This window comes from Monodelphis domestica, chromosome 2, assembly GCF_027887165.1.
Source record: "Monodelphis domestica isolate mMonDom1 chromosome 2, mMonDom1.pri, whole genome shotgun sequence".
NCBI lineage: Eukaryota > Metazoa > Chordata > Mammalia > Didelphimorphia > Didelphidae > Monodelphis > Monodelphis domestica.
Genome location: NC_077228.1, coordinates 436273493 through 436298951, shown reverse-complemented (window position 1 = coordinate 436298951; position 25459 = coordinate 436273493). Strand labels below are relative to the sequence as shown.

The 25459-nt window shown below is 35.6% G+C and overlaps 1 protein-coding gene across 1 annotated transcript in view; it reads left to right on the top strand.

The window, feature by feature from the left end:
- TFB1M (transcription factor B1, mitochondrial) overlaps positions 1 to 25459 on the top strand; it is an 82112-nt gene that overhangs the window by 9127 nt on the left and 47526 nt on the right. Inside the window, exons 2-4 of the mRNA XM_001381294.4 lie at positions 1261 to 1412; positions 9275 to 9383; positions 10260 to 10411. Coding sequence (XP_001381331.2) covers positions 1261 to 1412; positions 9275 to 9383; positions 10260 to 10411 — 413 coding nt within the window. The remainder of the gene's footprint in view (positions 1 to 1260; positions 1413 to 9274; positions 9384 to 10259; positions 10412 to 25459) is intronic.

Here is a 25459-nt window from a genome sequence, read left to right as displayed (position 1 = left end):
GCAGTAGGCCTTTGTTGTTTATTTTGCCCACGCTGTGTTTGCCGAGTACCCCTTTCCATCTTTCATGGTCCTGGCCAAAGCGGGCGTTGTCTCCCAGTAGTATCAGCTTGTCATTTGTGGGCACTGAGTGCAGGACAGCACTCAGGTCAAAGTAGAACTGCTCTGTGGTCTCCTCTGTGCTGGTCAGTGTTGGGGCATATGTGCTAATGAGGATCCAATGGCAGGACCGAATCACCAACCAGGAAGTCCTCGGCAGAGCCGACTCCACCAGCATCGAAGTCCTGGTCCTCAAAACCTAGCTACGATGGTCTGGACACGTCATCCGCATGGACCCACAGCGAATACCAAGACAGGTATTCTATGGTGAACTGTCAGCTGGACTCAGGAAACAAGGCCGACCAATGAAAAGATTCAAGGATCAGCTAAAGTCCAACTTGAAGTGGGCTGGCATGACACCAAAGCAACTAGAACTCGCTGCCTCTGTCAGAAGCAGCTGGCGAACCCACATTAACCATGCTGCCACCACCTTTGAAGATGAGTGACCTCGACATCTTGCCGCTGCACGTGAACACCGACACCACGCCACACCCGCACCTCCCGTAACAATGGCGTCCCAGGCCCCATGTGCCACAAACTCTGCGCCTCAGTCTTTGGACTTCAAAGCCACATGAGGGTACATCAATAGATGAAACTGCACAAAGACAATAGTCATTCTCAGCTTCTGAGAGACTACTGCTACAGCTTTTGTCAAATCTAAAACTGTTTTGAACTATTGCAATTATATTCCTACTATTTTTTAAAAAATTGTTCTAACTGAACAGCAAATAAGGATGAATACTCTATTTTGATCATATGTTGTTTACTAGAGGTATTTTTAAAACATTATTGAATAGATGGGAGAATGGTATAGTGCTGAACCTGGAGTCAGAAAGAACTGATTTTGAAAACCTCCCCAAACACTTATTAGCTGTATGACAGTAGAGAAATCATTTAACCTTTCTTTGCCTTAATTTACTCATCTATAAAGTGGGGATAATAATAGTACCTACTTCATTTGGCTGAGGATCAAATGAGTTAACATGTAAAATTCTTTGTAAACTTTACAATTCTATTCAACGGTAGCCATTATTATTGATGTGAAAATGATCAGTAGAAGAATTTACATACATGTTTCCATTCATAAATTTATAAATTGAAGTCTTTGAGGATGAACATTTTACAAGAGATATATCAACTAAGCTAAACTTTCTTTTTTTTTAGATAAGATTGTACGAAAGACTGGCGATCTGAAAAATGCTCATGTTTATGAAGTAGGCCCTGGGCCAGGTGGAATCACAAGATCTATTCTTAATGCTCAAGTTGCTGATCTTCTTGTGGTTGAAAAGGACACTCGATTTATTCCTGGGTTACAGGTGAGAAAATAGGCTATTTATTTTGATGGGCAAACATTTAATTTTAAGCTTTAGGCTATATAATCTCCTGAGTAAGCAGATTATTTTACCTGAACTTTGATTTATCCAGAAATAGTCAATCTTCATATGATTGTTTTCTTTTAGTCAAAGAAGTTTTTCTTTTAGTCAAAGAAGGGAGTAGTTTTAGGGAGTTGTATGTAATTCCCTTTTAATTTGAACATGATTTAAAAATAACATCCTTAATTAACTGTTTTTAACTACATTTATTTTAGCTTCGTACATTTTTAAGATCAGGGGAGACTTGACTCATTTTTTTTAAAATGGTGCCACAAGTATAAATGCATTTTTTTCTCCAGGACAAGAATTGTGTGGCCTCTTGTTTATAGTACTGTTAAAATGCAATGATATTTACTTCTTTCCCCCTATACACATTCAAGTATTGAGAATGCCAGGATTTACACAGTAGAAATGTTACTTTTCAACTGCTACTGCCTTGCCTAAAATGAGTCCTTCAGTTTTTGGAGAGCTGCATGGCATGGAATATTATTTCTTATGGTGGGTATGAAAGAAGCTCCTGCAGACAGGGCTGATCTTCACCCTGGGAACCCACCAGGGAAGCATACTGGAATGCTCCCTTCACTCTGATATACCTTGGCAGTGATAGGATTGCAGACCGTCTCCAATTTTTTCTGCTTATGCTAAGTTTCTTCCTTAGCAGTCTGATTCTTATCTAGCCAGTTGATTATTTCATTACATTTATCAAAGATCTTCTCTTTGTCTTCATCACCAATTTTGCCTTGGAGTTTCTCATCCTCTACAGTACCTTTCATATTTAAAAGAATAAAATTCAAAAGAATTCTTGGAAGACATCTTGTCTTTTTGCTTCTCATCTCTAATCTTGTTTTTGTCAGCCTCCCAGATCGAATGCTCAATGTTTTCTTTTCTCTGATTATTGATCTTTGTCATTGGTACTAGTGATCTTATTCTCCATGACTGCATTCTTATCCGCAGTAGAAACATTGAGAATGTCATTTGCATCAATACCAAATATGACTTCAGTATGAGGAACACTACTAGAGGTAGGAGATATTCTTGTGAGTTCAAACTGCCAAGAACATTATCCTTTGTCATAGCTCTCTGACCTTCATAAAACAAATAAACATACCATGTTGGTTGTCTAAATAGGTGGTTAAGTTCTACATCTTCTTGGTGGGGATAGTGGTATTGTGTTTGCTCAAAACTGTCATAATTCCACCAGCAGTTTCAATTCCAAGAGAAAGAGGAGTGACACCCAATAGCAGCAAATCCTGTATATTTCTCAGATTTATTTCTGGACAAGATGGCAGCCTTAATATCTGCACCATAAGTAGAAGTCTCCTCAGGACTGAGACTCTTGTTGAGCTACTTGCCATTGAAGAAGTCCTTCACAAGCTTCTTCTGGATTAGGGTGATCTCACTGGAGCCACCTACCAAGATGATGTCATGAAACTGTGATTTTTCTAGCTTGGCATCTTTTAGGGCCTTTTCCACTGGATCCAATGTGCCATGGAAGAGATTAGCAATCAAACATTTGGCATCAAGGACTGTATTGGTGAGGTGCATTGCAATTTTTCTTTGTAACAGTGTCATTTTAATATTCTGTGTTGGTAAAGGCAAGCAGTGTAGCTTGGAGTGGTCCTATTTCTTTGGTCATTTTCCTATGCTAGAAAACTCCTCCACAGGAATAAGTGGTACCAAGATCAATGCCAGCTACATTTGACATGGTTCCTAGGGCACTGGAGGTAGTAGCTGACCCCTCTGGAGCAAAAATTTCTGCTACACTCAGTATCAAGATGACTCCTTTGTAAAAGGCTTGAAGGTTTTAGTTTGGCACAAGCTCAACAGTACCATATGACTTTTTAAAATTACATAATAGCTAAAGTCTTCATTAATAGGTATACAGGTTCAAGGTCAAGGGAGATGTTAGACCACTATATCCAGTACTTATTTTGCTATATATGGAGTTCTACATTCAGTTCTGGTTATCACATTTTAAGAAAAATGAGGCCAGATCTCTTAAGTCAAGTCCATTGTTCTTTCTATTCTACTGGCTTCCTAATGTGAAATGATGTGATGTATATCCTAAATGGTGAAATGAGTTGGCGGTTTGGGGGATTTTTTTCTTATTAAGGTAATGCCTTTGAAATTCATAAAGCTTACTAATCCCTATGTGATGCCTTTCCTTATTTACTAGGCAAGAAGGGTATCACATTCAAAAATTTCCCAAATTAATATTTCCCCAAAGATTTATACAAATGTACACATGTTTTCCTACCAGACAAGTTAAGTCATACACTCTTCAAACACAGGGACCAAGTTTCCTCTACTTTTCTAGCTCTAGACTCTTTGCATCTAATTTAATGTCATGTACCCTATAAATACTTAACAAATATTAATAGAATTTAATTAAAATCAAAAAGCCTATAGCAGTAAGAGAGAAATTTCAAATATAAATACTGGTAAAGATGGCATGCAATTATCCCTATTTGCATTTCACATTATGGTTTACTTGGAAAACCCCAGAGAACCAGGGAAGATACAAGTCAAGGCAATTAATATCTCCATTAAAGTAACAGGCTTTCTTTTCCTACTTCCCTTCTTCCCTTCCCTTTTTCTCTTTTATTTCCTCCCCTCTTTTTTTCCCTTCTTTCCCTTCTCCCATCCCTTTCTGCTATTTCTCTACATTCTCCCTTCACTTCTTCTCTTCTTCCTTCTTTCCCTCCCACCATGTGATTTCAAAAGTGTGGAGAACCCCTAGTAATACACTTCTTCTGTCAGTGCATACCTTTACCTTCCCTGAAAATTATAATTTTAGTGATGCCTTTAGGGAAAAATGAAATACTTAAATTAAGAAAAATCATCAATATTTCTATTTAGAACTTTAAAAAGTGTGGAAATGATAGAAAAATCATATTCAGAACAACTACAAAAATCATACATTATTTTGGAGTTAAACTAAAAAAGATTTTTATATATAAATTTTAATAAAATTATAAAAATAAATGAAATTGAGAATACTTATTAAAGGAATAGAGCTATTTAGTTTCACAGCTGAACTATAAATATACAATAAAAGTAATTATACCCAAATTAATATACAGATTTTGTACTATAGTAAGCAAACTACTGAGGAATGATTTTATGCAACTAGGCAAAAGAAAAAAAATTATTTAGAGAAACAAAATAGAATCTCAAGGTAAATAAAAAGAAGTTAAAATGAAGAGGACCTTATAACATCAAACTATATAATAAAACAAGTCATCAAAATACTTCAATTTGATAGTTAAAATAGGAAAATAGGTCAAAAGAATATATTACGTAAGTGAGACAGAAAAGCAGATGAGCTTAGTAGCTCACTTTTTGAAAAATTTTTTTTTAATTCATGATGCAATTTTTATGGCAACACTTTCTGGGAGAAAAATAGGAAAGCAGTTTGGCTAGAAAAATGAGGTTAGACCAAGAACCACACCATATACCACAATAAGTGTATGTGGGCAAGCAACCTAAAACAGGAAGTTGTGGCATTAAATAATTTAGAGTAGAATGGAAGGGGGTAAATTTCACTCTACTAGTTAGAAAAAGAATTCATAAATAAAGGAGAAATATCCCAAAAGACAAACATGTACAATTTTGGTTATATTCATTAAAAATCATTTATTCAAACAAAATTAGTGCAACTAAAACAAGAAAGAAATATCAAATGGGAAAATTTTTTTCATAAATATTTAACAAAATTCTAATTTCTAAAAGAAAAATGATTTAAATAGATTAGAAGCTATTTCCCTACTAGATAGGGATATCAAAGAATATCAACTTAAAAAAAAAGTAGGCTATATAATCAAGGGGAAGGTGTTCCAAAATCACTAAAAAGAGAGAAATATACATTTGAACAATTTAAGTCTTCTACTTGACCACCATCAAATTAACAAAGGTGATAAAAGAAAGTCAATATTTTGGGACCTGGGGAAGGACAGGCAATCTAATCTTCTGTTTGAGAAGCTATACATTGGTGTAACTTTTCTGGAAACAATTAGAAAAAAATATTTAACTGTTCATAGTTTTTGACCCAGAGAATCTGCTGCTGAGCATATACCCCAGAAAATACTGACAGCAAAAAAGTTTTCATTTTTTAAAAAAGTATTTAATTAATTAATTAATATAGAATATTTTCCCATGGTTACATGATTCATGTGCTTTCTCTCTCTTCCCTCATTTAGCCAATGAGCAATAACACTGGGTTTTACATATATCATTGGTCAAGACCTATTTCCATATTATTAGGATTTGCAATAGAGTGATCATTTAGAGTCTACATCCGCAATTATATCCCCATCAAACCACGTAACCAAGCAAATGTTTTTCTTCTGCATTTCTACTCCCACAGTTCTTTCTCTGGATGTGGACAGAATTCTTTCTCATAGGTCCCTCAGAAATGTCCTAAATTGCTGCTAGTAGAGAAGAGCATTACGTTCAATTGTGCCACAGTGTATCAGTCTCTGTGTACAATGTTCTCCTGGTTCTGCTCCTCTCACTCTGCATCAGTTCCTGGAGGTCATTCCAGTTCACATGGAATTCCTCCAGTTCATTATTCCTTTTAGCACAATAGTATTCCATCCCCATCAGATACCACAATTTGTTCAGTCATTCCCCAATTGAATGGCATCCCCTCATTTTTTAATTTTTTGCCACCACAAAGAGCGCAGCTATGAATATTTTTGTATAAGTCTTTTCTTTATTACCTCTTTGGGGTACAAACTCAGCAGTGGTTTGGCTGGATCAAAGGGCAGACAGTCTTTTAAAGCCCTGTGGGCATAATTCCAAATTGCTTTCCAGAATGGTGGGATCAATTCACAATTCTACAAGCAATGCATTAGTGTCTCAATTTTGCCACATCCCCTCCAACATTTATTACTTTCCTTTGCTGTCATATTAGTCAATCTTCTAGATGTGAGGTGATACCTCAGAGTTGTTTTAATTTGCATTTCTCTCTCAATTTCACCTTTGCAAAATCTCTTTTCCTAAAGCACAGAAGTTCTATAATAAACTCCAGTCACTTCCTATCACCTCTAGAATAAATTGTCAAATCCTATGCTCATCATTCAAGGCCCTTCATAACTTTACATGTTCTACTTTTCCTACATTCTTACCTTATTTACACCTTACTTCCCACCACATACTCTTCAAAACAGTGACACTGACCTGGCTGTGCACAAACAAGACACTCTATCTCTTGACTTCGAGAATTTTCTCTATCACCCATGCCTGGAATGCTGTCCTTCCTCATCTTCACCTACTAGCTTTCCTGGCTTCCATTTAATCCCAACTAAAATCCCATCTATAGAGAGCCTTTCCTAGCCCCTCTTATTTCTAGTGCCTTAATTATTTCCTATTTACCACATTTATAGGGGGTTTGTAAATATTTATTGTCTCCTTTGTTAGAATGTGAGTTTCTTGGGGGCAGGCACAGCCTTTTGCCCCGTTTTGCCTCCTCAGCCTTTAGCAGAGTGTCTGGCACACAGTAGGTACTTGGTAGATTTATTTATTGATTAGTCCACAAGAAGCTGAAAGCCATGTTCTCTCGATATTCACTCTAATTTTGCTATTCCTTTTGGTGCTGCAATGAGTTGTACTTCTTTCTGCTTTTACCATCTGCTGCTGATGGCAGAAGCAAGAGGTGTAGAAAGGGAAGACCCCTAGAAGTATTAATTTTGCTTTGATTAACCAGGCTAAAGAAAGGTTACCAAGAAAGTCAAGTCAGCAAACATTTATTAAAGATTTCTTATGTGCCAGGCTAAGCTATGGGGATACAAATACAAGCAAAATGCAAGCAGACCCAGCCACCAAGGAGCTAACATTGTGATGGGAGAAGTTAAAACATTAAAATACATCCAAAAAGTGAGCATTTATAGAGAAGAGTTTAAGCCCAGAGAGATGTAATGTCTTGGTGTCAGGTGGAGGGGAGGAGAGGGTATTATTACAAGTCAAAATTAAGAAAGAAGAGACTATGAGGATAATGAAGGCTGGCTTTGGCCTACTTTGTGCTCACTAGTCAACCAATAAACATTTATCAAGTACTTACTAGGTGCCAGGTACCAGGTGCTGTGCTAAGTGCTTTAGGAAAGTCTAAAGATCCAAAACTTCTTAAAGGCCTGATCAGTATTCCTCATTGGCACTAGCCAAACATTTGGCCATTTAGAGGCAGGATCAGAAGCATACCTACCTTACCCTAACAGGAATAAATTGCAGAGAGTACATAACACCCATTGCTTTATAATTTATGAAAAATTTTCCTCATAAAAGTCCTATGAAGAAGGTAATAGAAGTATTCATTTTGCATGAGAAAACTGAACCTCAAAAATATTAAAGAACTTGCTCACAATTATAAAACTGGTAGGTTGTGTAGCCAGAATTTGAATTCAGGTCTTTGTTCTCCAGATAATTAATTTCTTCCACTTTTTACATCAACTCTAGATGTATTATTTGATTCAACCTCTCGATTTTAGTACTCACTGATTTTATTGATTCCCCTTTAGATGTTTGTCATCCTTGTTAGATTTGTTTCATTAGAGCAGGGATGTTTCATACTATGAATTTCAATAGTTCTGTGTCATGTACCAGCAGGCATCTAGTGAATATTTGTTGATAGTCTAAGCCTGTCCTTATAGCTGGCAAAATATCCTTTCAAAACTAGAATCCGATGTCCTAATCAGACTACCTTTCCCAAAGTAGTTTTAAGTGGCAGATAGGGAAGGGATAAAAATACGATTTTATGCACTGAGATATTTTCAGGAGAAGCTCCAGCTTTTATTATACAAAGGACAGAAGAAATAAGAGGAAACAAAGGAAATAGTGGTAGATGGAAATGGACTGTAACCGTGTCCTGAGGCAGTTGTGGAGTAATAAATTGAAATAACTTTCAGAGATTCCCTTGACATTTCAGGGAGAAAAATTTAGTAGATTTAACATAGCCAATGGGCAATATTCAATCAACTTGTACTTTGGACCTATTTTTTAAATTTATTTGTTTGTTTCTTTTGGAAGAGCTGCTTTTTGATACATGGAACATGAAATGTTAGGTCTAGGAAAACAGGAAACCCAAAAAGGTTGAAACTCCATAGTTTGGCATTCAAAAGCTCTCCACAATTTGGTGCCATTCTATTTTTCCTGATTTCATCCTACCTCTATCCATGGAAGCTATCCATGGAACCTCAATAACACTTTGTACTTTTCATATAATTGCCATGTATCATTTTGTATTATAGTTTTTGGATGTGTAATATCTCCAAATGGATTGTTTCTTTTCCACAATTTTGAATTTTCCACTTGCTTAACATGGTGTTTTATATGAAGTAGTTGCCTAATATTTCTTGGGTTGAATTGTTATATTAACAAGTTTATTTGTGTTCACTGTATTACCATTTAAAGTGGAATCTTTCATGTTTCCTTTGGAAAATATGATTAATTTATAAAACCTTTGATGCCAGGAACTGAATCTTATACATCTTTTTCCCCTAGTGCTTAAAACAGTCTATAGCACAAGTAACATTTGATAAATACTTTTTGAATTGGAGAAAGCATTCAGAGATGTAAATTCTAGTAAATAACACTAGTTAGAACAAAAGTAAGTCAAGATTACTATCCTGTTTTATAGGTATTTAAATTAAGGTTTAGAAGTTTTGTATAATGTGAACCTATAGCAGACCTGAAATGAGAAACTTTTAGCCATATTACCTGAGGTTGGTTTATCTGAAATAAGTTTGAGATTGAAATGTGAAGATTTTTTAGATATCAGGAAATTAATTTTATTGGTTTTCAAAAAATAGATGCTATCTGATGCAGCACCTGGAAAATTGAGAATAGTCCATGGGGATGTGTTGACGTTTAAAGTAGAGAGGATGTTTCCAGAACACCTTAAAAGAAGGTGGGAAGATGGTAAGTGTTACTTGTGTTTTCTATTTATTTCTTAACATTTATTGTCATTATTATTTCTCTGAATAGATCTTTTAAAAAATCACCTGAATTAAACCAATGTAAATGAGAAAATATTTTATGATTTTCTTCGAAAAACTAGTTATTTTTTCTTTGTTGAAATTTTTTGACTTTGTATGTTCATAACATTGCTTTGGACATTTGTGTTTTTATTCTTCTTCAAAGATACCATATGCCATGTGTCTCTAATACCATGAAAGCATTGAGAAAAATTTCAAAATGTCTGTCACCCTGTTTTTTTGAAGAGTGATAGAAACAAGTTGTTTAGCAAAATTAAGTAATAATCAATTTTCTTGTGTTCCAATCCCAATTCTATAAGTTATATAAAATTATCTAGCTAAATGGTACTCATATTTTAGATGAATAAAAATGAGACAAGATGACTAATGTAGGTAGAAATAAGTTACTATCTGGCTATTGCTCATGTGACTGTTTTGAATTTTACTAATTAATATTATCTTAATTGATTTTAAGGCACTTATAAGTATAAAATCAAAGTTGGTACAAAGTAACAAAACTTGTTTTAAAGGGGAAAAAATACCTATATTGCATAGTAGTTTCAGGACATTTAATACCACAAAACACTTTTGGGTCAATGTATTACCATGTGTAAGAATTTAGAATTTAATTCTAATCTTTGTTTTTTTTTTTAATTTTTCCATGTAAATTTTTGAAGGGATTATTTTGGAAGGCAATTCAAAAGCATATTTTCATGAAACTTTATGTTGGCACAATAACTATCTAGTTTTAATTTTTCCTTAAAATGTGTTCAGAATATATTGATACAATTATCTTAGGCCTTTCTCTTGATTCCAACAGATCCTCCAAATGTGTATATTATTGGCAACCTGCCTTTCAGTGTATCTACTCCACTGATCATTAAGTGGCTTGAAAATATTTCTAAAAGAGATGGACCTTTTGTTTATGGTAGAACACAGATGACCTTGACCTTTCAAAAGGAAGTGGCTGAGGTAAGCTTTTATTTATCCAGGCAACTCCACCAGATCAGATTCCAAATGAAATGTTTTTTGTTTTTTTTTAATTTTCTTTGTTATCAGATGTTTCATCTATATTTGTCAAGTTTTAATGGAACTAGAGGTGATATCAGTTGTTATGGTGCTGACACCTAAATAGACCATACAGAAGGAGGCAGGGAATAGAATGGGTTGGGAGACCTGGGTGTGAATCTCAGCTTTTCTTCATAGCTGTATGATCCTGAGGTCAACAAACTTCAGCCATAAATTTATTGAATTTAAAGTAGAGATGAGGATACTTCTACTACATTGCTTTTAGGGTAGATGCATAGAAGATGCCTTTGAAGCCCTAAATTATTCTAGAATATGAATTATTATCTTTAGAAGTAGCTCATAATTTTAGAAGCTGATGCTTTAACAGAAAAAGCAGGGACATGTTGGGATGATAACAAGGCATTAGCAGATAGTAATAGGTGCATAACTCTTCTTGCCTTGGACTTCCCATGTCACTTTGTTCTGCTCTTTATTGCATTTCTTAGCTCCTTACAAGACTGATAGCTTTATGAGATCTGAGACTGGCCTTTACTTACATAAATTTTGCATTTCCTGCAGTAGCTAGGTCGGCTAGAGGTACTTGATGAAGGTTAGTAAAATGAGTATAAAAGTAACGGGGGGAGGATTTGGATCATTAAGACATTCACTCCCTAGTTGTTAAAATTCATACCATTGTGCTTACTCAAGGTAAGGTAGAAGGTACCTGACAGCTGAAAAATGTCCGCCTCTTCATTTGCACTGGCTTTTGCCTCACCCTGTAAATCTGATGTTTCAAAGCACTTTTTACACACTGTGTCATTCATAGTCTCAATTCACAATAAATAGAGATTATTTTAATTTTACAGTTGGTGAAAATTTAAATGGAATGTCTTAAGCAAGATTAATAGCGAATCTTCTGTTCACTATTATTCACTATCAGACTCTCATTTCATTGCCCTAGCTATCATTCCCTACCCTATGTTCTCTCTGAGCTGGTGGACCATATGAATATTCTTAGAAGAAAACTCTGATAGGTCAATTTGATATGAAAACAGCTGTTCTGCATGGGTAATTATCTGCTAAATCAAAATTTATTACTGTAACATTGATGATTTTCTGATGAAAGCCCTTTGCTTTGAGGCCTTGGAAATTTTAGCTCATCTCAGTTGCTTCTTTTAGTTGGCTTTATTTCAAATTTGGTGCTCCTTGTTCTTAAAAACTTCAGTAAATCTGTGAACTCATCTGTGTGGGCTCTTCCTCTATGTTCTCCATGTTACTGAAACCCATTTAAATTGCATTCTTTGCAATTCTTCAGTATGTCTTACTATGAATCTTCCGCAGGGGCTCACTCAGTGGGCTGGGAGTATTTCATTTTCTTCACAGTGTCATTGAAAAATATAGGTTGTCTGCAAGTTATCCCCTTGCTCTTGCTATGTGTCTAGCCCACCTCTTGTCGTACATTTTTCTGATGACATACTTTAACTGATTTTCCTGCACAATTCCTTCTTGCTGATAGGTTGTGGCCTACTCACACTCATCATGTGCTTCTCTTTGCCTTCCAAGTGACTTAAAACTTTAATTTTCAGATGCCGGTATTCCATGATGCACAGCCATGTAGCATCATAGGAAGAATATTATTTAAAAGGTAGGCCTTCATTTCAAGGAGAAGCTCAAGTTCATTAAAAGCATGGCACAATTTCCCAAAGGCAGAGCAGCCTGCTCTCCTCCAACTCACTTCTGGCCCAGGTCACTAGCCATTTGTAAATTCTGCCCATTCAGCTATATGTCATAGATGTAATAACAGCTATCCTTCATACATTTGTTTTTTCCTTTGTAAGTGGTTTAAAAAACAAAACTCTTTGGGGTGATTATGGATCTAAGAATATTCTGCAGTGTTGTAGAGATTGATGCAATGAACAAAATTCCAACCAGAAATAAGAGTATTTGGAGGATCTCATCATCCTTAAGGAGTCTTTTTTCTACTTCAACTAAGTGCTGTGCATTCTCCAAATAAATTAGGACCTCTAATGGCAGTATTTGGGATGAGGGATCCTTGTATTCAGGGTATTTTAAGAGCAGGAGACTTGATCATTGCCTTATGCCCATTTCAGTTCATCCATTTGATGGCAAATGCTACTTTAAATGAGTAATTATGTGGTAACTGCACTAGAGAGGAGAAAACAAACCTTTACAAGACATATGTCTAAGAGATATTCTTTCTAGCCACCTGGAGACAAGAGTGGGGTGCTGTAGATTGGCATAACAATGTAGCAGTTTTTGATGGGGGTGGAGTGAAAGTTTCAAAAATGACTTCGAAGCATTTCCTTTATGTATAGAAAAAGTCTTAATCTTTACTGTGTTAGAAAGAGAGAGAAGTAGAAATGGGGCCTGGGCCTCTGATGTCATTGGTAGAGGATATTAGAATGCCCTCTTCCAATAACAGTGGTTACAACTTTTCTCCAGTTTATATTGTTAAAGAGTTGTAAAATTGAGTTGCCAAGGACCACACAACCTGTATGGATCGATGTAAGACTTGAATTCAGGACTCCCTGTCTTTGAAGTCTCCTTTTTAACATTTTGTAATTCTGTCCTTCATGTTAGAAATCTCCCATTCTTTTCAGGGATTCTAAGAGAGAAATTCATAGAGAATGAGATAGATAGAGAATAAGTAACTATATCATGCTCTTTGCTTTTAGATCTTTACCTTGCAACTTTGAATCTAATAATTAGTTAAAGAGGATGGGAGTATGGGACTAGAATATTTACTGATTTATAAGGTTAAATAGACCCATAGAGTCTTATTTATGGTACTATGTTTTATGGAGTTATCTGGACTCAGAGGGATGTCTTATCTTTTAGGGTTTTCTTAAGAAGTTAAAATAAACAAAAAAATTAAAGTTTGGTCTTAAAAGATAAGATATATCATCTACAATGGGGATAAACTAGATGCATTCCCAATAAGATCAGGAGTGAAACAAAGATGCCCATTATCGCCGCTATTATTTGACATTGTACTAGAAACACTAGCAGTAGCAATTAGAGAAGAAAAAGAAATTGAAGGCATCAAAATAGGCAAGGAGGAGACCAAGTTATCACTCTTTGTGGATGACATGATGGTCTACTTAAAGAATCCTAGAGATTCAACCAAAAAGCTAATTGAAATAATCAACAACTTTAGCAAAGTTGCAGGATACAAAATAAACCCACACAAATCATCAGCTTTTCTATATATATCCAACACAGCTCAGCAGCAAAAACTAGAAAGAGAAATCCCATTCAAAATCACCTTAGACAAAATAAAATACCTAGGAATCTATCTCCCAAGACAAACACAGGAACTATATGAACACAACTACAAAACACTCTCCACACAACTAAAACTAGACTTGAGCAATTGGAAAAACATTAACTGCTCATGGGTAGGACAAGCCAATATAGTAAAAATGACCATCCTACCCAAACTTATCTATCTATTTCGTGCCATACCCATGGAACTTCCAAAAAATTTCTTTACTGATTTAGAAAAAATCATAACAAAGTTCATTTGGAATAACAAAGGATCAAGGATATCCAGGGAAATAATGAAAAAAAATACAAAGGAAGGGGGCCTTGCAGTCCCAGATCTTAAACTATATTACAAAGCAGCAGTCATCAAAACAGTTTGGTACTGGATAAGAGACAGAAAGGAGGATCAGTGGAATAGACTTGGGGCAAGTGACCTCAGCAAGACAATATATGACAAACCCAAAGATCCCAGCTTTTGCGTCAAAAATCCACTATTCAATAAAAACTGCTGGGAAAATTGTAAGACAGTGTGGGAGAGATTAGGTTTGGATCAACACCTCACTACACCAAGATAAATTCAAAATGGGTGAATGACTTGAACATAAAGAAGGAAACTATAAGTAAATTGGGTAAACACAGAATAGTATACATGTCAGACCTTTGGGAAGGAAAAGACTTTAAAACCAAGCAAGACTTAGAAAGAGTCACAAAATGTAAAATAAATAATTTCGACTATATCAAATTAAAAAGCTTTTGTACAAACAAAACCAATATAACTAAAATCAGAAGGAAAGCAACAAATTGGGAAGCAATCTTCATAAAAACCTCTGACAAAGGTTTAATTACTCAAATTTACAAAGAGCTAAATCAATTGTACAAAAAATCAAGCCATTCTCCAATTGATAAATGGGCAAGGGACATGAACAGGCAGTTCTCAGCCAAAGAAATCAAAACTATTAATAAGCACATGAAAAAGTGCTCTACATCTCTTATAATCAGAGAGATGCAAATCAAAACAACTCTGAGGTATCACCTCACACCTAGCAGATTGGCTAACATGACAGCTATGGAAAGTAATGAATGCTGGAGGGAATGCAGCAAAGTAGGGACACTAATTCATTGCTGGTGGAGTTGTGAGTTGATCCAACCATTCTGGAGGGCAATTTGGAACTATGCCCAAAGGGTGATAGAAGACTGTCTGCCCTTTGATCCAGCCATAGCACTGCTGGGTTTGTACCCCAAAGAGATAATAAGGAAAAAAACTTGTACAAGAATATTCATAGTTGCACTCTTTGTGGTGGCCAAAAATTGGAAAATGAGGGGATGCCCTTCAATTGGGGAATGGCTGAACAAATTGTGGTATATGTTGGTGATGGAATACTATTGTGCTAAAAGGAATAATAAAGTGGAGGAATTCCATGGAGACTGGAATAACCTCCAGGAAGTGATGCAGAGCGAAAGGACCAGAACCAGGAAAACATTGTACACAGAGACTAATACACTGTGGTACAATAGAAGGTAATGGACTTCTCCATTAGGGTCAATGCAATGTCCCAGAACAACTTGCAGGGATCTAAATAACACTATCCACAAGCAGAGGATAAACTGTGGGAGTAAGGGCTGAGGGGAAATGACTGAGGAGAGACTCTAAATGAACACTCTGGTGCAAATACCAACAACATGGAAATGGGTTCGAATAAAGAACACATGTGAAACCCAGTGGAATCACGCGTCGGCTATGGGGGTGGGGAAGGAAAAGAAAATGATCTTTATCTCTAATGAATAATACTTGGAAATGATCAAATAAAAAATTATTTTAAAAAAAGATAACATATAATTGGTATTCTACAATACTGTTAATTTCTGAGTTTCTAAATGTTTTTTGTTGTCTGCTGGCTGAGTGTTGTCTGTGGCTTCTGCAAAACTCCTTCAAAATTCCCATTTAATTTTTCATATTAATATGCAATATATCTGCAGTAGGCAAAGTTGCAATGTGGAAGGGTTACCTGTAATTTTGGTAAATACACACCTCCATGTTTTATACCTCATCTAATGCTTATTATCAGATGATCTTTGAATAGGGTTGTGATATCTTCTAAGGAATATTGAATGATGTTGACATATGCTTGGGAGAAATCTTGTAAAAGAAACATAACATGTAGTTTTCCTCTACTGAGTCTATTACTACTTTGAGATCTTATATTCTCTATATCTTTTGGTCAGTTGTGAGGTGGTAAAGAGGTGGTCCATTCTGCAGTACTGCTAGTGAAAGCCTGTGTATGTAATGATTCTTTGAGCAATGTAATACAATCAGTTCATATGTAGATGATGCTCTGAGATTTTGTATAAATGTGGGAGTAGCTTCAATAGTCATTTAGGTAGACAGCTGTTGATATTTTCTTCACCTTTTTAAAAACAAAATCAATAAGATCCAAGATTTTCTCCTTACTTTTGGTATCTTCCCTTACTTTAGAAACCTTTTAAATCAGTCTCCTTCAATGTCCTCAAACTTGTATCTCCTCTAGCACAGATCTCCTCTCTCTATATATATACTTTTTTATTATCATGCAAAACTCACTTCCATATTGCTCATTGTTTTAAGAGCACACTTATACAAAACAAAACCCCAAAATAAAACCCTAAATACACTGATGTGAAAGGTAGTATGCTTTGATTTGCATCCATCCAACTCTTAACAGTTCTTTCTCTGGAGGTAGATATCATTACTCATCTTTCAGGATTGTCCCATATCATTGCATTGCGGAGAGTATCTTCTATATATACTTGATGGAATCCAGCTGCTTTTTGCATCTTTGCTTTCTTTTGTGAATTCTCTGCTTTCTCTGTAAGTATCTCAGAGCCTGTTATAATAGAGTCAAAGTTCATTTTTCTTGATGAAGAAAATTAGTTTTGTTTTAATGATTTTCATATATCTTTTCTAATTTTCTTCTGTTTTCTGTTTTCATCCTTGAATCACTTTGGGATAAATTTACTTAGTTGGCTATCTTGCTAAACTTTCTTTAGACTGGCTTTTTTCTTTTTACCATATCTTTCTACTTTATGACACAACAGTGGTCATAATCTCTAATCAATTTTCTTCATAATAGCTTACAAATGGGAATCCAGTTTTCTCTTTGATAGCCAACTAATCTCTTTGGTATGCTAATCAAAAATTTGCTGAGTAATGTGCTTTCTAGGATTTTTTTTGTCTCCTTATTATAACAATTTATATTTGTAAATTTTAACTTGGGAATGAAAGTAATATAGTTGGTGTTAATGTCATTTATACGGACATTTCTGGGTTTTCTTCAATAATTTTAGTAATGCAACTTTAAATTATTGATAGGGCATATTTTCTCATTACTAGTCTTCTTGTTCTTATAAATTCAGAAGAGTCAATTGTCTGACTGTACAGATGGGAAACTTGGGGATAATTTCTAAGTAGTTTCTACAGGAGCATGAGAAATAACTAGTTGGAGAAAAACATTTAGGGCAATGTTTTGTATTACCAAATCAAATAGTTTTATATACTAAAAATAACAGACTCAAAGGGATCTTGCATTGTAAAGATAGGGTTTACTATACCTTATAATTTTTGAAAACCTATGTATTTTTTCCTCATTCTTTCTTCAAAGATGCCCTTAATACTAAACTGTTTTCATAATACTTTTGTGGAGATAAGAGAGTAGATATAAGAGTTTGTAGTTATTTATATTTCTCTTTCTTTTTTAATCATGAGCAGGTCCATTTTTTCCTATCAAGATTTAATTTATTCTCTTCTTTCAGATACCTTGATATCAATACCCTTTAAATGACCACTCATAGCAAAGATCTCCTCTGAATACACTTTGTTTAGTCAATTCAATTCACCAAATTTTTTTGTGCTTACTATGTTCAAGGCACTATACTAGGCACTGATGATATAAATAAGAAAAAGAAAGACAATTTCTCCCCTCAATGATCATACAATATAATGGGAGAAAGAGATTCTGGTGAGTGGAGGGGATGATGTAAGAGGTGATGCTGGAGGGAGTGTGCATGGAGGCAACCTATGCAAAGCCACAGGTAGGGAACAGAAGGTAGTGTGTAGAATAGTAATAAGGCCAGTTTGGCAGGATGAAAGATTGTGGGGAGTATACTAATATATAATAATGTTGGAAAGGTAGATTGGAGCCAAGTTGGGAAGAATTTAAAATGAGAAACAGAAGAGTTTGTCTCTGAGCTAAGAGGAAATTAGGTCTCTTATAATAAGCAAGGCAAGTGTAATAGTTAAAGGGATTTGTAGGGAAATGAAGAGTAGACAATGTATAAGGAAGGTTTTGTAACAGGGATTGGAGGGGTTGAAGGGATAGAGGGAATATGGCTGTGGTGAGGTAAAAGGAGAGAAATACCCCTGAGAGAGTCTATCTGTGAAAATTTGGTTTCCCAAGAAATGAGCCACCTATGATAGCCTGAGGGAATGTCTTCTCTATTGATTGTTGTTGAAGATACCCCAGAGCAGGTAAGCAGGACCCTCCTGAGGGACAAACCTCCCCCCAGACCAAGGTCGCTGTAACAATTAAAAGAGTGGTTGGTATAAACTGTGACCGCGGAAATATGGTTTCAAGATATTGTCTCGAGTTAAATCAAATATAAAGTTGTCTCCAGGGAAAAAATATGAAATATACCCAAGTCAGCTGGGTTTTTGTGGAGATTTTAATTAATACAAATTAAGGAATTAATGTAAGGGAGAGAGAGAGTAAGAGGAAATAATGAGACAAAGGGTAGGCCAGCCCAGGCCAGCCTAGGCCAGCCTTGGCCCAAGCCCTAAGAGAGATCAGTCAGTCTTTAATCCACTCACCACAAGATTTGTCCCAAGCAGGATTCTAGTGTTCAGAGAGACCCAGCTACTCCAACTAGTCCGAGCTCCAATTCAGCTTTGGCAAACTGAATTTTCAGCCAGCCACCCAGTTCTCTCAGAGTTCCTTTTAAAGAGAAGTTTCTCCTATGTCACCTCCCCTAAGTTCTCACATCTACCAATCACAGTAGACGTTTTCCAAAGGACAGACCATTCTTAATTCACACCTGAGTAGACTAAAACTTCTGAGTAAGTTCACACCTCTTTGCCCCTTGCAAGTTTGCAAGTTGCTTCACCTTTTAGTGATTAATTTGACCTTCATAGGTACTTAGCACCTTCCTAAAAATAGACTTAGCTTAAGGCTTTTGCCTCACTATAAGTATGAGTTAAGTACTTTTTCATTGTTCAGTAAGTAGTTTAAAACTTTATCTTCCCCTAAAGTATGCGTAAGTATGGGTGGAGTAGAGTTCTCACATTCCTAAGTCCTCTCATTGTTTAAAATGGGGAATGGTCTTAACCAAGTGCTCTGAAGTAGGGTCTGAGAATTTTTAAGATTCACATCGCCCAGCAGAGGTCTGATAAGGATGGTTTATAGTTTAATGGCTTTCCTGAGGTTCAGCTCCTGTCCCCCTGAAATGACAGTCCTCTTATCTGACCGCGGTTATTTAAATAAAGATGAATTTTAAGATAAGTTTGGATTGGGAGGTGTCAGGGAAGAGGGAATTAGGATTTCCCTACATTGGGTTTGAGTCTCTCTCAGCTTTTGGGCTGAGGCCAGGCCTCACAGACTGGAGGAGGGTTTCTTTTATTCCTATCTATGCTAATCTGTGCTAGTTTTCTTAAGTTCAGAGTCTTTAGCAATAGACAGCAAGAGGAAGAAAAGGTTCTTATCTTCAGAGCTGGTTGGCCTGTCTTCAGGCTGAGGCCCCTAAAGACCTGCCTTCCAGTTTAAACTGCTTCCCTTCAATTCTTTTGTCTGATGACATCATCACAGGAATCCAGGTAGAGCACACAGTTGGGAAAATCAGGAATAGAGGCACTTCTATCCTGAGACAGGGAGAGAGCGCTCCTTCTAGTCCGAGGGTCAAGAAAGAGAAACCCAAGACCAATTGTCACTCCCAGAAGCCCCTCCCCCAACTGTAATTCTTGCCAATATCTTCTTCCTAACATTCCAACTGCTATTTGTTCCACCTGAGTAGCAGAAAGTCCAAAACTTGTTTCGATTTTCTTTTCCACACAAGACATGGTCAAACTTATGCTTTAGGAATATATGATAAAGATATCTCATTTGAATACCATCACCTATATTAATGGTAGGCTACATTAGTAGGAGATCTAAAAACTGTAATTCTTAGCACCCATTCTATACTTCTTTGCCACTACTGAAGTAGAAGATAGCTACATAGGAACAAGGGCCTGTATTTACTTTCCTTTTTCCATAGTAAAAGGGTCCATTACCAAGTGGCCAGCTTAGTAACAATGAGTCTCTCTCTACTTTACTAGCCTGGTCCTCAAGAAGCAGTTGACAAAGTTTTCAAGATGGCAAGGTTATATCCATGACGGTATACCACTGAATTGGAACTTTGTGGGGGATGTTACTTGATATTAATAACTATAAAATTCTTCATTAGTTAATACTAAGTAATAAGAATTTTTTGAATATTCACATTATGACATCATTGTGATAAGCACAGGGGACACAAAGAAAGTCAAAAGACAGTAATTCCTTTGAAAGAGCTCACAATTTAATGGGGGAGACAATAAATTTGTAAAATTAAGCTAAATCCATGATAGTTAGGATATATTTAAAGGAGGAAGGCACTAGAATAAAGAAGGAATGGGAATGACTTCCTGTAGAAGAACGCTGTCAGACTCAAATAGGATCAGAGTGGGGAGCTCTGCTGGCTGTATGTTGACTTAGAAAAACACATATTAATGTTATCTATGTATTATCAAATTTAATTTATTAAACATTTTCCAATTATATATATTTTAACTCTTACCTTCCATCTTAGAATACTGTGCATTGGTTCTAGAGCAGAAGAGCGTAAAGGCCAGGCAATGGAGGTTAAATGATGTGCCCAAGATTAAAAAAGTAGAAAGTATCTGAGGCCAGATGTGAACATAGGATCTCCCATTACCAGGTCTGGATCTCAATCCACTGAGCCACCTAACTGCCCCCTCCCCACCCACCAAATACATTTTAATCTCTTTCAAGCTCACTCAGAGATTTATAGACCACATACTGCCAGAAGCCTGGTATTTAACTACTTTTTTCATAAAAGATGAGATTTTAGTTATGACCTTCAAGTCAACTAAGGTAGAGAAGCCAGGAAACAAGAATCATTCCAGGCATGGGGGATAGAAAAATGCCTAAAGCTCAAAGATATGATCGTCTTGTTCATGGAACAGCAAGAGAACCAGTGTCGCTGGATCTAAGAATAAGGGATAGAAGAAAGAATATAAAGTATAAAAAAGACTGAAAAAGTGAGAAGAGGGTGGGTGCTAAGTTATAAAGAGCTTTAAATGACAGAAAGAGAACTTTGTTTATTTCTTCACACTGATTTATTTATTCATTTTTGACATTAAAAATTTTTTGTATTGAAAATCTTCTCCCTCCTTCATTCCCCTCTCTTATCCATTGAGAAAGCAAGCAATATGATATCAGCTATCCACATGAGGTCATGGAAAATATATTTCCATATTATCCTTGTTGAAAGAGAGGAAAAACGGGGATATGATTGCAGATGTAGATTCTAAATGATCACTCTATTGTAAATATTAATAATATAGAAATAGGTCTTGATCAACAATACATGTAAAGCCTAGTGGAATTGCTCATTGGCTACGGGAGGGGGATAGAAGGAGGATAGGAAAGAACATGAATCAAGTAACCATGGGGAAAATATTCTAATTAATTAAATAAATAAACAAACAAAAAGAAAGAAAGAGAAGAAAAAAGGATGGAAAAGAAAGAAAAAGAAAATAAAGAGGAGAAAGAGAGAGAGAGGAAGGAAAAAAGAAATGGAAAATAAAGAAAATGAAAAAGAGGGCTTCAGTCTGCATTCAGAGTTCATAGTTCTTTTGGATAGTATTTTTTCATCATGGGTATGTGGGAATTATCTTGGATCTCTGTCGATGTTGATTGCTAAGTCTTTCACAGTCAATCATCCTTAAAATATTGTTGTTACTGTGTATATATGTTCTCTTGTTTCTCCTTACTTCACTTTTCATCAGTTCATTTACATTTTCCCAAGATTTTCTTAAACTAATCTGTTCATCATTTCTTATACCCCAATTAGTATTCCATCATTATCATTTACCACAATTTGATCAGCCACTTTCCAATTGATAGATATCCCTCAATTTCCAATTCTTTGCCACCACAAAAAGAAATGCTATAAATATTTGTACATATAAGTCCTTTTCCCTTTTCTTTGATCTCTTTGGCAAAGAGACCTACTAGTGGTATTTCTGCGTCAAAGTGTAAGCACAATTTTGTAGCCCTTTGGGAATGGTTCCAAATCATGTTTAAGAATGGTTGGCCTAGTTCACAACTCCAACAGTGCATTAATGTCCCAATTTATCAACATTCCCTTCACCATTTGTCATTTTCCTTTTCTGTCATGTTATCCAATTGGACAGGTATGAAAAAGTACTTGAGAGTTATTTTAATTTAGATTTTTTTAATCAGTAGTGATTTAGAGCATTTTTTCATGTTACTACTTGATAGCATTGATTTCTTGTGAAAATTACCTCTCCATATCCTTTAACCATTTATCTATTGGGGAATGACTCATTTTTATAAATTTGGCTCAATTCTTAGATTTTTAAGATATGAGGCCTTTGTTATAAAAAAAAAAAGCCCAGTGAAACTTTTCCCCTCCAGTTTCCTGCTTTCCTTCTAATTTTGGCTACATTAGCTTTGTTTTACAAAAGCTTTTTAATATCTTGTTATCCAAATTATCCATTTTACTTTCCATGATCCTCTTTATCTCTTGCTTGGTCATAAATTCTTCCTTTGTCTTTAGGTCAGATATATTTATTTATCTTCCCTTAATTTACTTGGTTGTGAGGTTTTTTTAAATTAAGTTCATTTATTCTTTTATTTATTTTTGAATATTTTTCCCTGGTTACATGATTCATGTTCCTTCCCTCCCTTCCTCCCACCACCTTTCTGTAGACAATAAGCAATTCCACTGGTTTTTATATGTCATTGATCCAGACCTATTTCCATATTATTAATATTTGTACAAGAATGATCACTTAGAGTCTATATCCCCAATCATATTCCCATCGAACCTGATCAAGCAATTGTTTTTCTTCTGTGTTTCTACTCCCACAGTAATTTCTCTGGATATAGATAGCATTCTTTTTCACTAGTCCCTCAGAATTGTCCTAGATCATTGCATTGCTGCTAGTAGAGGAGTCCATTACATTCAATTGTGCCACAGTGTATCAGTCTCTGTGTACAATGTTCTACTGGTTCTGCTCCTTTCACTCTGCATCAATTTCTGGAGGACATTCCAGTTCACATGGAATTCCTGTTAGCACAATAGTATTCCATCCCCATCAGATACCACAATTTGTTCAGCCATTCCCCAATTGAAGGGCATCTGTAAATTTAAAAACTATTCCACCCTAATCAGACCATTCTTTAGAAGATTTGATTTAGCTATTTCCTGATCAATAACAATAGAGATACTTGGAATAACAGAATCAGGTCTTGGAAACTCTACATTTCTCCTCCCTTCTCAGTTTAACAAGATTTTGAAGGTCTGCATCAAACTCAAGATTTAATTATCTAAGGAATGGCCTTCAACATACATGTGCAGAAAAAAGGACAGACCTCTGGGCTGTCCTAAGTCAAACTAAGTCCTCATTGGTACAGATGAGGCTCAGAAAAGTGATATAAAAATGTCCATATAAGGCACATCACTTCCTGTCCTTTCCTCTTTTCCTGGAGAGGTGACTCTGGCTGGCATCATGCTAGGCGTTCCAACACCTTGGGAGTAGTGGCAGTTATTTGTCTGGGTTTTGTCAGTGAGTTTTGTCCTTGACCTGATTCGGGTTCAGGCATCTCAGCTGAGCCCCTTTTGGAGTTCAGATTGATTCCTTCCTCCTTCACACTCGAAATCCTTACTTTCTAGATCTTCTAATCTTCCTACCCGGTATCACCCAGGGGGGGGCGGGGGGAGGGGTGGGGGAGAAATCCTTCACCCTTTCCTTCTCCCTTCTTCTTAATCTTCTCCACTATATCAATTAAATTACCATAAAATATGGCAGCTGACTTAGGTATTTTATTATATGCGTTTTTCATTAGGATTTTTATAAATAAAATTCTTGGTGACCTAAATTACTTATACATTCCGTCTCAGCCATAATTTCACCCTTTACACATCCCCTTATTTTTAAAATTTTTACCACAACAATGAACATGGTTATGAATATTTTTGTACAAGTATTTTCTTTATTATCTCTTTGGAGTACAAACCCAGCAGATGTCTGACTGGATCAAAGGACAGGCAGTCTTTTAAAGCCCTGTGGACATAATTCCAAATTGCCTTCCAGAATGGTGGGATCAATTCACAACTCTAAAAGTAATGCATTAGTGTCCAAATTTTGCCACATCCCCTCCAACATTATTACTTTCCTTTGCTGTCATATTAGTCAATCTTCCAGGTGTGAGGTGATACCTCAGTTGTTTTAATTTGCATTTCTCTAATTAGAAGAGATTTAGAATACTTTTTCATGTGCTTATTGATAGTTTTGATTTCCTTATCTGAAAATTGCCTGTTCATGTCCCTTGCCCATTTATCAATTGGAGAATGGCTTGATTTTTTGTACAACTAATTTAGCTCTTTATAAATTTGAGTAATTAGACCTTTGTCAGAGGTTGTTGTTGTAAAGATTTTCCCCATTTGTTGCTTCCCTTCTAATTTTGGTTGCATTGGTTTTGTTTGTACAAAACCTTTTTAATTTACTGTAATCAAAATGATTCATTTTACATTACATATATTCTCTATCTCTTGCTTGGTCTTAACATGTTTCCTTTCCCATAGATCTGACAGGTATATTATTCTATGTTCCTCTAATTTACTTATAGTTTCCTTCTTTATATTTAAGTCATTCAACCATTCTGAATTTATCTTGGTGTAGTGTGTGAAATGTTGATCTAAACCTAATCTCTCCCATACTGTTTTCCAATTTTCCTAGCAGTTTTGATCAAATAGCAAGTTTTTGTCTCAATAGCTGGGATCTTGGGTTTATCTTATACTATCTTGCTGTAGTCATTTACCCCAAATCTATTTTATTGATCCTCCCTTCTGTGTGTTAGTCAGAACCATATTGCTTTGATGATCATAGCTTTAAGATCTGGAATGCTAGACCCCCATCTTGATATTTTTTCAATTATTTCCCTTGATGTTCTTGATCTTTTGTTCTTCCAAATTAACCTTTTATAATTTTTTTTCAAATTCAGTAAAAAAAGTTTCTTGGTAGTTTGATAGATATGGCACTGAATAAGTAAATTAATTTGGGTAAGATTGTCGTTTTTATTATGTTAGCTCAACCTACCCATGAGCAATTAATGTTTTTCTGATTATTTAGATCTAGTTTTAATTGTGTGGAAAATGTTTTGTAGTTATGTTCATATAATTCTTATTTTTCTTGGCAAATAGATTCCTAAATATTTTATATTGTCTAGAATGATTTTAAATGGAATTTCTCTTTCTAACTCTTGCTGCTGAGTTGTATTGGAAATATATAGAAATGCTAATGATTTGTGAGGGTTTATTTTGTATCCTGTAACATTGCTAAAGTTGTTGAATATTCCCACTAGCTTTTTAGTTGATTCTCTAGGATTCTTTAAGTAGACCATCATATCATCT